This window comes from Nannobrachium achirus (assembly GCF_963921795.1).
Source record: "Nannobrachium achirus genome assembly, chromosome: 22".
Classification (NCBI taxonomy): Eukaryota; Metazoa; Chordata; class Actinopteri; order Myctophiformes; family Myctophidae; genus Nannobrachium; species Nannobrachium achirus.
Genome location: NC_137829.1, coordinates 48,803,700 through 48,818,554, shown reverse-complemented (window position 1 = coordinate 48,818,554; position 14,855 = coordinate 48,803,700). Strand labels below are relative to the sequence as shown.

The following is a 14,855-nucleotide window of genomic DNA, read 5'->3' as shown; positions in this document are numbered from 1 at the left end:
TTTACAAAATTGTCAGTGCATTTACCGTAGTCTTAGTTTTAGTCATGATAGTTACATTTTTATTTATGGTAGTTTTGTCAGTGGAAAAAAAGTGGTCAGACATTTTTCGTCATAGTTATAGTTGACAAAATGAACCCTGGTGAAATCCACATTGTGTGCACTGCATTCCCAATGCACACACTTGCACACAGTGTGGATCTCTTTCTTTTGTGATCAAATATTTATTTTAATTTTTTTTAAACATAACGGAGAAACTAAACGAAACAAGACACGGTCCCGTCCTACGTTTGTCTCCCCCACCCAATCCACCACATATGCACCCCCCCCCCCACCATCCTTGCCAATACGTTGTAACATTGAAACACGTGCAGACACACAACTCCATGTTCTTGGATTGTGTGGCCACAACAGATTTACCATATTATAATAAACAATGATGGAACAAATGGATATTTTCCATTCATATCATCGCGTTTAATTCAAACACAGCCGTCTGTTGCTTTGTTTCATAGATTTACTTGTGTCTCGTGAGGATTACTGTGCATGTCAATTCAGATTTTTAAGCGTTGCTTTACCCATTCAGAACGGGTACACATTATTGTGTATCATTATTTTATGCTTTAACTATTGACAAATAGCAGATATACAAGCTCACAGCGCGGCACCGAGTGCCGCGCTTGCGAGCTTGTAGATCTGCTATTTTTGAAAAATCGTGAAAATTATAATTTTGACCAGATTCTATAAGTCTTTTGAATCCTTCTAAGATTTTTTTTTAAAAACCCTATGTTTCTATGTCAGCAATCTGGCCACCCATCGTCAAGGAAAAGGTCCTTTTCACTTAACTCATCTGGTGCCGATCCCGAACTAGTTCGGCTTTATTTCAATCCAATACAATCTTTTTTTTATTAATTCACTTACCCCGAGCTGCTTGTAGAGTCGTGGGTGGTCCTGGCTCGCTAGCCGCTAGCCAGCTAGCCGTTCTACTCTGTCCGACGATATATTCCATTAAAAATGGTTTAAAATACATTTTTGAGCTCCCCAATGTTCACCCGATGTTCGGCGCCGCTTCCGATGAGTACACGAGTGTGCCGATCCCGAAGTAGTTCGGCTTTATTTAATTAAATGAATAAAATGATAAGAGGCCTTCTGAAGCCTGGCCTGATTTTTCTAGCTACTAGCCGAAAGCTAGCAACCTCCCGGCCGGCCGTAATTTGCGAACGCAATTGCCAATCTCCACCTAATCCAATGAAAGACTGCATCTTTAAAGGCTTATATCTCTTTTTTGTGTTTTAGGAAAGCGGCGCGAGGTTTATTTACGGCGAAATCGCCCAAAAATGATCTTTTAGATGACAAAATGGGAATAGCCATTCTGTTAGCATCTTCATCCGGGACATTTCCATGCCGTGCATGAACGTGAGCACGTCAGGTCCTGGAAGGTGAAGTCCTGGAAGCTAAAGCGCTCGCCTATGAGAGATGCGCTGGCATTCTTTGGCCCCTAGAGGGCGCTGGCACTCAAAGAGTTAACTGGAGCTCAGTTAGTCTGTTCTTGAGAGACTACTGCATGTCAGTGGTTCTCAAACCTTTTCATGTGAAGGACCCCCAAAATGATATTTATTTGGCCACGGACCGGACCCCCATCTCAAAATATTTAGTTCCAGGGACCAGCCAAAAGCAAAATTTGAGTTACAAACATTCGCTTTGAAAATACATATATTCAAAGATTTGCACACATTTTCACAACTCTTTCAAAAATAGCAGATCTACAAGCTCGCAGCGCGGCACTCGGTGCCGCGCTGTGAGCTTGTATATCTGCTATTTTTCACTGGTTAAAGCATTCAATAATTGTAGGCCTAAATGGGTTAAAACAGATTTGAGAAGATATTTCCCACAGTAAATGATCAAATCATTTGCAGCATCCTCGCCTGTTCAAGAGCTCCAGTTCTTGAACGTACTGCTTGGATCAGTGCTTCCCAAACTTGAACACTGCCAGTCAAAGTGACTACTGGCCAATCACAGCGCGTCTTTTCCGGGACTTATCAATTTAATTCAACAGAGCTTTATTGGCATTTTTCCATCCAGTTTGTGATGTTGTGCCGTTCAGCTGTTCTTAGAGGCTGCATACGAGAAGGGGAAAAAAAACGCCCCCACCTGCCTCTGATTGGCCAACCGACTTCGATTTCTGTGACGCACGTGGAAGTGATGCACACGGAGACCAGTCCCTTGGTCTCCCGATGCATATCTAGAATAAAAAGGAAGGATATAATACGGGGGCGTGTCCCAGAGAGGTACCGGGGTATTGCACATGCGCAGTACAATCTGGCCTGCACCTACACTTTGGCTCAGTAGATTGCGGCGTATAAACATTAAATGGTAATGTTTGTTATGTATCACTTTAATTGCCCGCTGGGGACTTGGCCTTCATTTGCTCATAATTATGTTCTTAAGCCACAAAACAAGTAGGCATATTTGGTGCTCTAATAGGCACAACTATGTGTTGCATATTCCTGAATTAGCCCAAAGTTATAGTTTATTATTTTATATGCAGTGTGATTGTTAAAAAAAAAAAAAAAACAGTAGAGACAAACAAACACAATGGATACTAGGCCTAATAACTTGTGGGTGTTTGTGTCACTTTCACTGTTCCTTATTTACTATGTCAATTAGTCTGTGTTGTGGTTGTGGATGAGAATTACAAACCTGCAGCTGTTTAGGTGAGTGGAGAGAGAACCAGGAGAGAACCAAACGAACAAGCACACACCTCGCTCTACTGAGAACGGATCATGATCTTTTTTATCTAGCGCCCCCTGCTGGAACACTCCACCATGGCAGCTCCAGTTACACTGCGCATGGTGCAATACCCCGGTACCACGCTGGGACGCGAGGAGCTCATTCGGCTTGATTTTCTTGCAGGTGGGATTTATGGCTCTTTGAAGTGAGCCGAGCCGGATCTCTGCGATCCGTTCCTTTTCAAAGAGCTGTTCAAAATACTGTCTCATTTTAGTTACCGTATTTTCCGGACTATAAGGCGCACTTAAAAGCCTTTAATTTTCTCAAAAAACGACAGTGCGCCTTATAGTCCAGTGCGCCTTATATATGGATCATTCATTGACATTGACATTCCCTTTAGCACAGCTCCATCTGTTTGATGCATAACGCAACGGTAGTGTCTATTATGTGCGCCTTATAGTCAGGTGCGCCTTATATATGAAAACAGTTTGAAAATAGACCATTCATTGACAGTGCGCCTTATAGTCAGGTGCGCCTTATAGTCCAGAAAATACTGTACTTTTAGTTATTTTGTTACTTTCTAGATTTTGATTATAATTACAAATCACTTCAACCCTATATAGGCCTACATTTTGGCCATCTACATTTCCGCCATTTGAAAATATTAGCCGATCTACAAGCTCACAATGTGTCACGTTGCGACACATTGTGAGCTTGTAGATCTGCTATTTTCAAATGATTTTTCCAAATGTTATTAATTGGAAAACCTGTGAAATGTGACGTTCTGCATATTGAGTACTTTCTATTCAATATGGGGCTAAATGTACTAAATCATATTTTTGTCTTAGGAATGCGACAAATAGTCTACAACACATTATTGAATGCCGTCCATGGCACGAGTAATCAATAGAAAAAAAGTCATTTTGGGGGGTGAACTACATTGTAGTAAAGAATGTTTGTACTTTTTACATGTAGTATTTTGAACGGCTCTTTGAAAAGGAACGGATCGCAGAGATCCGGCTCGGCTCACTTCAAAGAGCCATAAATCCCACCTGCAAGAAAATCAAGCCGAATGAGCTCCTCGCCATCCGGGACACGCCACCGTATTATATCCTTCCTTTTTATTCTTGATGCATATGCCCCAGAAGCAGGCGTCTACCTTTCTTTGTATGGTCAAAAGGCCCAATTGAAATACACTGATTTAATGACATCATAAAATCATCCCCTTCCCCCTTTTACCATGCACAACACTGTGGGTGTGGCTAACTTCAGCTGGGTCACCACCCACCTGACAATCAGGCATACTCAATGAACAGGTGGGTGTGGCCACATAAAAAACATAATTTTAGCACTTTCTGTAAACTTAAAATGCGGCTATTTTCACAATGTTTATCTGTGGAACGGTGTCAAATTAAATGCAATGCCTACAATTCCAAGAGCTTGTCAGGGTGGAGGTGGAGGGGTCTCCAGTTCAAATATGATTATTTTGGGGGCGTCACTGCCTGAAACATTTGGGAACTCTTGGCCTAGGTGAATTTCATTGCTCCTTGCATTATGCTATTGTCCCTGGCAATTGAGTCCTTTTGTATTGAACGTTATTTTAGTCAGGAACACTCCCGTCAAATTAGATTAACCTTTTATTGCAACAAATGGAATACAGTTAAACTTGCCGTTAAAGGGCTCTGCTTTCAGAGGTGTTCCCTGAATTTTGTCCAAGCGGATTGCTAGGCAAAATCAGGGAACGTTAAGCAAAACCCCCATAGGGATACAGTAGCAATACATTGACATATTAACCCATTTAGGCCTAGAATTATTGAATGCTTTAACCAGTGAAAAATAGCAGATATACAAGCTCACAGCGCGGCACCGAGTGCCGCGCTGCGAGCTTGTAGATCTGCTATTTTTGAAAAAGTCATGAAAATGTGTGCAAATCTTTGAATAGATGTGTTTTCAAAGCGAACGTTTGTAACTCAAATTTTGCTTCTGGGTGGTCCCTGGAACTAAATATTTTGAGATGGGGGTCCGTGGCCAAATACATATCATTTTGGGGGTCCTTCACATGAAAAGGTTTGAGAACCTCTACAGTGTCTCAAGAACAGACTAACTGAACTCCAGTTAAGTGAAAAGGACCTTTTCTTTGACGATGGCTGGCCAGATTGCTGACATAGAAACATAGGGTTTTTTCCAAAAATCTTAGAAGGATTCAAGACACTTATAGAATCGGGTCAAAATTCTCATTTTCACGATTTTTGAAAAATAGCAGATCTACAAGCTCGCAGCGCGGCACTCGGTGCCGCGCTGTGAGCTTGTATATCTGCTATTTTTCAATAGTTAAAGCATAAAATATTGCGTCATAATGTGTTCAGGCCTAAATGGGTTAATGTATTAGCTTGAGTCAGCAGACATAAATCATATTTGAGCCTATGCCAGACTCTGATCAAAAGGTGGGGGCTCAGGTGGAGGAGGCAGCTAAGCAGCAGTGGATCCGAAGCTTCGAATCCCAAGACAAGCTGAGCTACAGAGCAGTGAAGTCATGACGTGACTCGCTCATCCCCCGGTTCACGGAAGTAATTTCTCTATGGAGAATAACATTGGGTCATCTTAAAAAAACGAAAACGTCATTCAGTCATTCACTCATATTTGATAAAGCCTGTTTCTAGCAAAAATGTAACTAATTCGGCGACAGTAACATTAGCGTTTTCTCAACATCAGTTGATTCTTCATATCCATATGAGTCAAACCGCTTAGATCATTTGTTTATATTTGGAACACAGTTCTTATACAACGCGATATGAAAAATGTCTATGGGAATTCAGAATGGGGGGAAAAAACGTGAACCAGGTAGGATGGGTAAATGACATCAGACTTCACTGCTCTATGGCGTGAGCTCTGATTGGAGTATGACAGTGTGACATAATGACCAGCAGAGCTGTGGATGAGGAATAGGAAAGGAGCTGACTGACCACTGATTACTGCTGAGGCGGGCGAGACTCTTCATGTCCTGCACAAACTAACGCTAAAGCTTCATGTTTTCCCGGTTTTCAGGCGGAGCCAGAGAGATTCCACAAAACGATTAAAGATGACCTGGAGTCACTACACAGAGCAAACGGAATACATCAAAAGTAAGCGTGGGCTATGAATGTATTTAGAGGAAATTAGTTAACCCCCCCCCCCCCCCCCCCCCAAAAAAAAAAAAAAAAAAACTTCTTTTCTATCAATTACACACCCCATGAAGCCTTGAATGCATGGGGATTTTTTTTTTGTCAATAATTTGATGACAATGGGAGACAATAAGTCACTTTTTGTGCGAACTAATCCAATGAATGCCTTTTCTTGTGGTAGGATTTGTTATTTTATCTTTATTTTTTTCTCTTCTGAAGAAGCAATATGCAGTTGAGAATAGGGATGGGACGGACGATAAGCGATATTATTGTATATCGTGATAAAAAAACACTCACGATAATCGTATCGTTGAGATTTAATTTATCGTGATATCGTTCTCCGTCATGCACTGGGTTCAATTCACCTTTTATTTGCCGAGCTGCATATCCGGTACCACTTAAACCCTCTAGAATTGAGTTTAAAGATACTTATAATATACGTGCTTGATACAGTCTTTTTTTCACTCTCTATCAGATGTATTTGTCAAAAAATAGCCGATCTACAAGCTCTATGAGCTTGTAGATCTGCTATTTTTTGGCAAATGTTCCGCCCAAGGATAATGGATTTTGATTATCGTGATAATATCGTAAATCGCGATTTCTTTTGTCACAATAATCGTGATATGATATTTTCATATGGTCCCATCCCTAGTTGAGAACACTTCAAATGTAGCCTGGATCCAGCCTGTTTGCTCCGTTCCACATTTTGTATGATGCGTAGAGACAATACAAAATGTGGAACGGAGCAAACAGGCTGGATCCAGGCTACTTCAAATGTACTTAACGAGCCAGGTTGTAGTGATGATTACTTTCTCTAAGATATTGTTCATGTTTATCTTGACAGCGGTGGAGATTTTAATAACTACCTTGAGGCTGCTATAGAGAATGCAATGAGTGAGCTGAACAAATTGACGGGCAATGTAAGTATTAAATACACATTTAACGAATTGTGTGTAAGAGGCGTCAGGGTGACTTGGAGGTAAAACATCTGGATACAAGAAGAGTGCAGGAAGGAAGCAACTCCATGTAACATTTTCTATTAAAAATGTTAAGACAATTTTTCAGATATGTTAAGTAAGTAATGTGAAGCTTACATGATGAGAACATGCACGGTGTATCATTATCAGACCTTCAACTTCTTGCAAGCAATTGTAGAAATATTAGACCTTAATTGTCAAATGTTCAATCATGTATACTTAAAGTATAAGTCATATTATTATAAACAAATATTTATTTATTTTTATATTTTGGACCAAATATCCAATTTCACATCGAGGTGCCCAGTCTTCCTTAGGGCCCACTTTTCCTGTTACCCAACATCAACACACCTCCACAGATAGCTGTGTTAAATTAACCAAACATCTGCACATCACCACTGATAGCTGGGTTAAATAAATTCCTGCCAGCGGTGCCCAAAAGAACACAATTGGCAGCACAGTGTTCAGCAGGTGGTGGTAAGTCTGTCTGTGCTGGACCATATCCTTGTCGCCTCACCAGTGACCCCTGCTGGTGTGTTGGGCCTCCCTGTCAGCAGCACCCAGGGTAGCTGCTGTTGGATGCTTAAAAGGTTTTAAAACCAGTTGAAACCCTTTAGCTGTGGAGGCTGCAGGCTCTGTGTGTTTTGGACAGTGGTGGTACTGACATTTGTAACTAAAGTAAAAGCAGGGTTCCCACGGTCATGCAATTCCTGGAAATATTTTGAAATTAGAAAAATATTTTTCCAGTACTGGAAAAGTTTTGGAATTGATCAAGGGTCCTGGAAGGTCCTGGAGAAAATAGCTATGTGTTGCTTTGGTTATTGATTTTGTTAATACCTCTGAAATGACAAATTAAACATTGGCCAAATTGTCAAATATTAGAGGCAGAAATTGTAAAAATAGCCGATCTACATGCTCACAACGTCTCGCAACGCGAGGCGTTGTGAGCATGTAGATCTGCTATTTTCAGAATGGAAACGTGTTATACAAAGTTCCTCAACTCTTAGTGCTCGTCAGGGTGCCGGGTCCCCAGTTCAAATATGATTGTTTCAGTGGTCACAGCCTGAAAAGGTTGAGAACCTCTGGCATACACTACCTGTCTTTGGGCATTGCTGTTATTATAGTCCTGGAAATTGGGTTAAATATTCTGGAAAGGTTTTGGAAATTATGGAAAATATGTGGGAACCCTGTAGTGTACACAATACCACAATATATGGAAATACTCGGGAAGTAAAAGTTCCGTGCTCACATTTTTACTTGAGTAAAAGTACAAAAGTATTGTCATCATCAATTGTACCTTGTTTATACCCAAAGTAAAAGTACTCATTGTGTAGAAAGTACCATTTCAGGTTTCAAAACGTATAAATGTATTTTGAAAATGGCACATCTACAAGCCCACATCGTTTCGCTCTGCGAGGCGTTGTGAGCTGGTAGATCGGCTATTTTCAAATTACTGAAGTACAACATAGGGATTATTTGGTTAATGTATGTTTTGCCTTAATAATCCAAATCGGCCAAAATAAATAGTTACTAAAGCTGTCAAATAATTGTAGTGGAGTAAAAGTACAATATTTAGAAGTAGAAGTATCAACAAATTGAAATACTAAAGATTAATCATCACATGCATAATAAATACTACATATGTTAAGTCTACTTTTAAGAAAGTGTTATACCGTATAATATTGACTTTTCAATATGCATACAGTGTTTGCACCTGAGAAGTAGCAGGTTAGAGTTATCTTGACATTATGATTTCGTTTCCACTATGTAACTGGTAGATATCTTGTGGCATGCAGTTCCTATCCATTTGAAAGAAAAAATCTTTACAAGATGCTTAGGGGAAACTTTGGGACGATGCTTGTTAGAGAGGTTAGTATATGTATGCAATTGTTTTACTACTATTTACAGTAACACTACTTGTCCCCATAAGTCGCATCTGCTGATGAAAGAAGATTGCGGTGCATCTTGGGAATGGGTTTATTGAACGCATGCCCCCACACACTGAAATCAAAATAGTAACGAAAAAGCAGTAAATGAAAACATTTTAACACTAATCTTTTCTTTTCTCTAGTTACAATCTAAAATTATATGAACTCTTGTCATTTAAATACACTTGACTATGGTTTTCAACATGTTCACGCCTCTTCTCCGCTACAGAGAGACGGGCAGATGGATGGACCCAAGTCCAAACGGAGGAGGATTCCCAGATGACAGTGAATGTTAGGAGGCGGGGGATGTTCATAGCCTGTTGTAGTTTTCTGGTGCTTCAAAAAGAATCAATGAACCCTTCCTCTCCATCACGACCCCTGCTGAGACCCAGATGAAGATATAAATTAGCACATGTACACAGATTTTAAATCAGGTGCCTATCACAAACATACATATGTCAATGAATTGAAAACATATTAAGTCAACGATTAATTCCCAACTCCCCTAACTGTAATATACATTAAATGCAAAAAATATATATTGTATACAGTATTTCTCTTCTGGATTTTCATCACTCAAAACTGTATTTACTTGTAATAATCATAGCTACAGTACATGTTATATTCATATTATTAGCGTGGTTCCTGTAATAAATATTCTTGTTTATATTTGCATTACCATATGTTTTCTATAGATCGGTAACCGTACATGGCAATATGTTCCTACATACATCTAATAATAATGATTTCCATTTTCCAGTATTGTTTTGGAATGTTTATTGTTCAAGTTAAGGGATGTAAAAATGCTCAATTTATTTATTTGTATTTCAAAATTAATATTTATTTTTCTTTAATTATTTTTGATAAAAACGGATGTACATCTGCAAAACTTGAGTGTTTGAGTTCATTCTTTTGAACCTAAATATGTACAGATGCATTTAGCAAGGATTGGGTTATTGAACCTAAACGTAAATACCGAAGTGCAAGACTCATGGTCATGTAATTGCTTCCCCGCATAGATTAAATGAAGTGAAAATACTGCCAGTCTCTCACTGGATACAGACAGAGATGTCCTCGATTAAAGAACTATGAGGGGTTGTGATGTAGCTCCACAATCTAGAGGAGTAACAGGTGCTCCTAAATGTTGACTTGAGTCGATGTCAGTTTAGGAGTGACTGGATGGATGCATCAGGATGACATTGTCCTCCTTCGAAATCCAGATATATAATGTGCACAGTAAAATCCTTAGTTATATTTTTAACTCCACAGGGGGTTATTTGGTTCCATTTGTGCACTCTTTTGGCCTTGGCTTGAGGATTTTACAGTGTTGGTTTTGGCAAGAAAAACAATCAGATATTCTATCCGGTACCTAAGTTGGCAAGGTACACGATTACTATCTTTAGGATGCTGGGTTGGGAAGTTGTGCTTGCTAGGACACAACAATGAGATTAGCCATTAGTTTGTTTTGTCATGAATTGTAAAGATTAAAAGACTGGAGGGATTAAGTTTGTCTATCAAGCCACGTTGGTCACTGGAACAAAACTATAATCGTATGAGTGGGCGAAACAGAATATTAAGTCATAAGATCCTAAAGTGCCGGTAGGCAGGCACTTCCAGTTGGCTATTCTCTTTGGTTATACTAGGCTGGGTCTGTCTGACAGTTGTGAGCCTGACTGTGTTGTTTTCTTCATGGAGAACTCCTTGGAATTCTATTTAAACAATAAAAAAAACAACCATTTCTCAGGAGAGTACTGCTCCGAATGGCCTACATGTCAATATGCAGAAATGTGAAGGGATGGGACTGTGCACTTTCCCCTGAGATTTGGCTACCCAGTCCAAATGTTAACAAGGATAGAACCACTTTCCTTGTATACAGGGTGTGACAAAGACGATTAAAGGCGCAATCATATTTTAAATACTACTTTGACCACTGATTTTGAGCAGAATAGTGTGCTTTAATTATTCACTATTAATACTTCGCTTCATTCAATCCTGATACACCAATTTTATAACTGTTGGCTGTCTAAGCTACTCTATAGGTTTAACTTGTTTGAGTAAATACGATTGTTTTTGTGTCGTCGTGCTTGGTTTATCAGTTTTGAGCAGACTCAAAACTGAACATTAAATATCTACAGACATACAGTAATAAATAGCGGTCTAATGTATCAGCCGTTTACTTTTTTTTTTCTTTTTTCAAGGCAAGAATGGCAATGGATACATTCAATCCATTTTGGTTTTTAACTTTATTTTAGCTGATGGCGTTGAACAAGCCGGTGACAAGCCTGCTAAGGATTAGGATAATGATTTTGCAATAAGAAGAAGAATACGAACATTCTAAAAGGCCTTAGAGAACACACACACCGTAGAGATGTGTAATGATCGAAAATAAGTAATTTTTGGGGTGAACATCCTACCCCCTTAACCCATTTAGGCCTAGAATTATTGAATGCTTTAACCAGTGAAAGATAGCAGATATAAAAGCTCACAGCGTGGCACCGAGTGCCGCACTGCAAGCTTGTAGATCTGCTATTTTTGAAAAAGTCGTGAAAATGTGTCCAAATCTTTGAATATTTGTATTTTTAAAGCGAACGTTTGTAACTCAAATTTTGCTTCTGGATGGTCCCTGGAACTAAATATTTTGAGATGGGCGTCCGTGGCCAAATAAATATAATTTTGGGGGTCCTTCACATGAAAAGGTTAGAGTAGCGCTGACATAGTAGTCTCTCAAGAACAGACTAACTGAGCTCCAGTTAAGTGAAAAGGATCTTTTCTTTGACGATGGCTGGCCAGATTGCTGACATAGAAACATAGGTTTTTCAAAAAATCTTAGAATGATTCAAAAGATACTTATAGAATCGGGTCAAAATTCAAATTTTCACGATTTAAAAAAAATAGCAGATCTACAAGCTCGCAGCGCGGCACCGAGCTTGTATATCTGCTATTTTTCAATAGTTAAAGCATAAAATAATGATACACAATATGTGTACCTGTTCTAAATGGGTTTTAAAGTAACACTTTGGGGGATTGTATTCAGTTTGTGAATACAATCCAAGGTTTCTTCTGAAATTGCCAGTTGGGGATAACAAAAATGCAGTTTGTCGTTGTACTATTTATGTTGTGGCCTGTTCAGCGTAACCTGTCTCTTTCCCATGTATCTGTAGTCTTTGTTTTAGCAAAGGTTCTTTATCAAAATGTTCCGCATCTGTTTCAGACTTTCTTTTTCTTTTTATGAGTGTGTACTTGTTTGTACAAAGTATTCCAATCTGGATGTTGCCTCATAATATCCTGATTCCTGGCTAAGGTTAAGCTGTGTATATGGATTATCTTATCCTAATATACAGTAGGAGCTCCTACAAGTATATTCGAAGTATTACAGACCTAAAAACACCAACAATAAAAGGCATCAGTAGCCTGACCAGGATTGGCTTTGATGCTGTTATCACCTGTCTGCACAGTTTGCAGGGTTGTGTCACACTCAGACATGGCAGTCAAAAAATTTGAATTTTGGTGATTTATTTTTGACAAAATCTTTTATGATCAAGAAAGTGCTTCTGTGTTCTGAACTGAATGAGCCCTACACCGTACCATTCAGATAAAGAGAGTAATAAGGAGATAATATGGCTTAAACAGTTAATTAACAAAAAGTGAATACTTGAATAGATCATACATAACGGAATATGGTTGCGCATGGAAACACTGAATGACTTCCACTGAATTGTAGTGTCTCAGCTCTATTATGAGTTATGAGTTTAAATAAATAAGAAATAACGTATTTTTGCTATATGTTCAAATGAATGTTATATGCTATAAGTTGTATGTGGCAGGTGGTGCTGTAAAGAATATTTATATTGTAAATAATTTCTTCTACCTAAGTGGCTATAATGTACAACATTTATGAAATGTTTGTTGATTTATTTTTTTCCTTCTCATGTCATTTTAATGGAACATCCGTATAATCTTTAAATTATTTTTGACATTTCAAGTAAATATCATCCAAATGTTTTAAAAATGTTGTAAACTGCCTGACCGTACAGGACAAGAAACAGTGGCTCTTAGGCCTATATTTTGTTAAAGAAAAATGTTCCTGTGGAATCTGTTCCAAATCTGTTTTATGAATTAACAAGAAAAATCTATTATTTTTATTTTATAATAAAAAAAAAGTTATCACTCATTTAATGCTTTTTTGTCTTTATTACACAAACCAATGCTTGATCCTCACTCATTGTCGATATGCTGGTGAATCAACCTGCCCAAAAACCGGGTGGCCTATTACAGTAGTGTGCATTAATACATGTTTTATTTTATTTTACATAGATTCACCTTAATTACTCTGAACTACACTGTTGAGAAGCCTACTAGGTTATTGACAATTTGTTTATTTCAACATTTGTGCTCTGAAAGATTATTAGCTATCATTACTACCAGAAGCACAATGTGTAACAACTGTTAGGGCCGGTTCATGTCCATGCTATGTCCTGGGCCCTGTAATACTTGACCCCAAGTCACTAGAACTATATTTATCCCGTTTTTATCTAATGAGCAGCTGCTTCTTCTTAAAAAACAAGTAAATCAATGTTCTCAAAACATAAATTAATTAAAGCAGGGGTCTTCAACAGGGGGTCCGGGACCCCTAGGGGGTCCTCGGAGTTACTACAGGGGGTCCTCCAAATCTTCCATTCCTTTTTATTAACAACTTGAACCCTAGTGTCCATATTCTGAGAACTGTAGCCAAAAATAGCAGATCTACAAGCTCACAACGAGGCGTTGTGAGCTTGTAGATCGGCTATTTTTGTCAAAAGAGGTTTATGTAGAGGGGAAAAAGGGCACTCTTAAGTACAGAGTAAAAGGCCAAGTTTATTGGGTAATGACGGCTCAAGTGGTTAAAAATCTGAAAACAACAATTGACATGAATCCAAAATACACTGACGATTGTGCCGTCAAAAGATGAAACTATATGGAATTTATTAACAGGTTGTGGGGGTCCTTGCTTCATCTCTCTCTCAACTAAGGGGTCCTTGGCCTGAAAACGTTGAAGACCCCTGAATTAAAGCAATGTACAGTATGTTGAAAGGTGCAAGCAGGGTTTAGGTGTGGAAATCATGTGATAAGGAGGCAGCCAGTGACCAGACTTGGGAAGCAGCAAAGCAAACACTTAAAAAAGCTCGTATAAAAGCAGTGGTTCCAAAACTTTTTAGCTTGAGACCCAAAAGAGAAATTAGACTTTTGCCCGGGACCCAGTGAAAATGGCCGATCTACAAGCTCACATTGCTTCGCGCCACATTGTGAGCTTGTAGATCCGCTATTTTCACTACTTTTTCAAATTTTTTCCACTTAAACATTTGTTTTCTAATAGTAATTTCTCAGATTGTCCTTTCATTTATCCATGAAATTGCTTATAACAATCAGTTTGTTTTATAATAATACAATTAAAAACAGATGTAGGAAACACAAAATTAAGGGACCCATAAAAATGTGCCCTCGACCCACAAATGGGGTCCCGACCCGCTGTTTGGGAACCAGTGTTATAAGATATGTTCAGTAATAAATATATTATTACTGAACATATCAGTATAACATTCTGAAGAAGACCTTGTGTCTTGCCTGTGAGCTTTTTAATTATCAGTGTGCGGACTTTATTTGTTATATTGCCTATTCCACTGTTGGTCCTGCACCTGTCCAGCCGATGTGCCAGTTTTATTGTTTCTTCAGTAATAAATAATACACACAAGTTTAGTAGTATGACTGCCATCATCATCATACTTATCATAATGTGTGTTCATACCATGGAGCAGTGGTTTTAAACCAGTGGTAAAAAAAAAAAAAAACTGATTGTTATAAGCAATTTCATGGACTGGTTTTCAACCAGTGGTCCTTGAGTGGGTTCCAGGTGGTCCCCTGCAGCTAAATGATGGAGAGTTGGTAACCAAATGGACCCTTATGCAGATGATATGTAGATCTTTAACTCTCGAGAGTGTAATGGAACCAGATCCATTACGCTTTCAAGAGTAAAATTGATGACTTAATTTCCACAATAATAGAATGTAGAATAATTGTTATTTTGA

The 14,855-nt window shown here is 38.7% G+C and overlaps 1 protein-coding gene across 1 annotated transcript in view; it reads left to right on the top strand.

The window, feature by feature from the left end:
- LOC308307672 (methyl-CpG-binding domain protein 5-like) overlaps window positions 1–9,076 on the top strand; it is a gene marked incomplete at its 3' end in the record, with an annotated part of 42,508 nt that extends 33,432 nt beyond the window's left edge. Inside the window, exons 11-13 of the mRNA XM_080752938.1 lie at window positions 5,773–5,849; window positions 6,733–6,808; window positions 9,023–9,076. Coding sequence (XP_080609064.1) covers window positions 5,773–5,849; window positions 6,733–6,808; window positions 9,023–9,076 — 207 coding nt within the window. The remainder of the gene's footprint in view (window positions 1–5,772; window positions 5,850–6,732; window positions 6,809–9,022) is intronic.
- Between the last annotated feature and the right edge of the window lie 5,779 nt (window positions 9,077–14,855).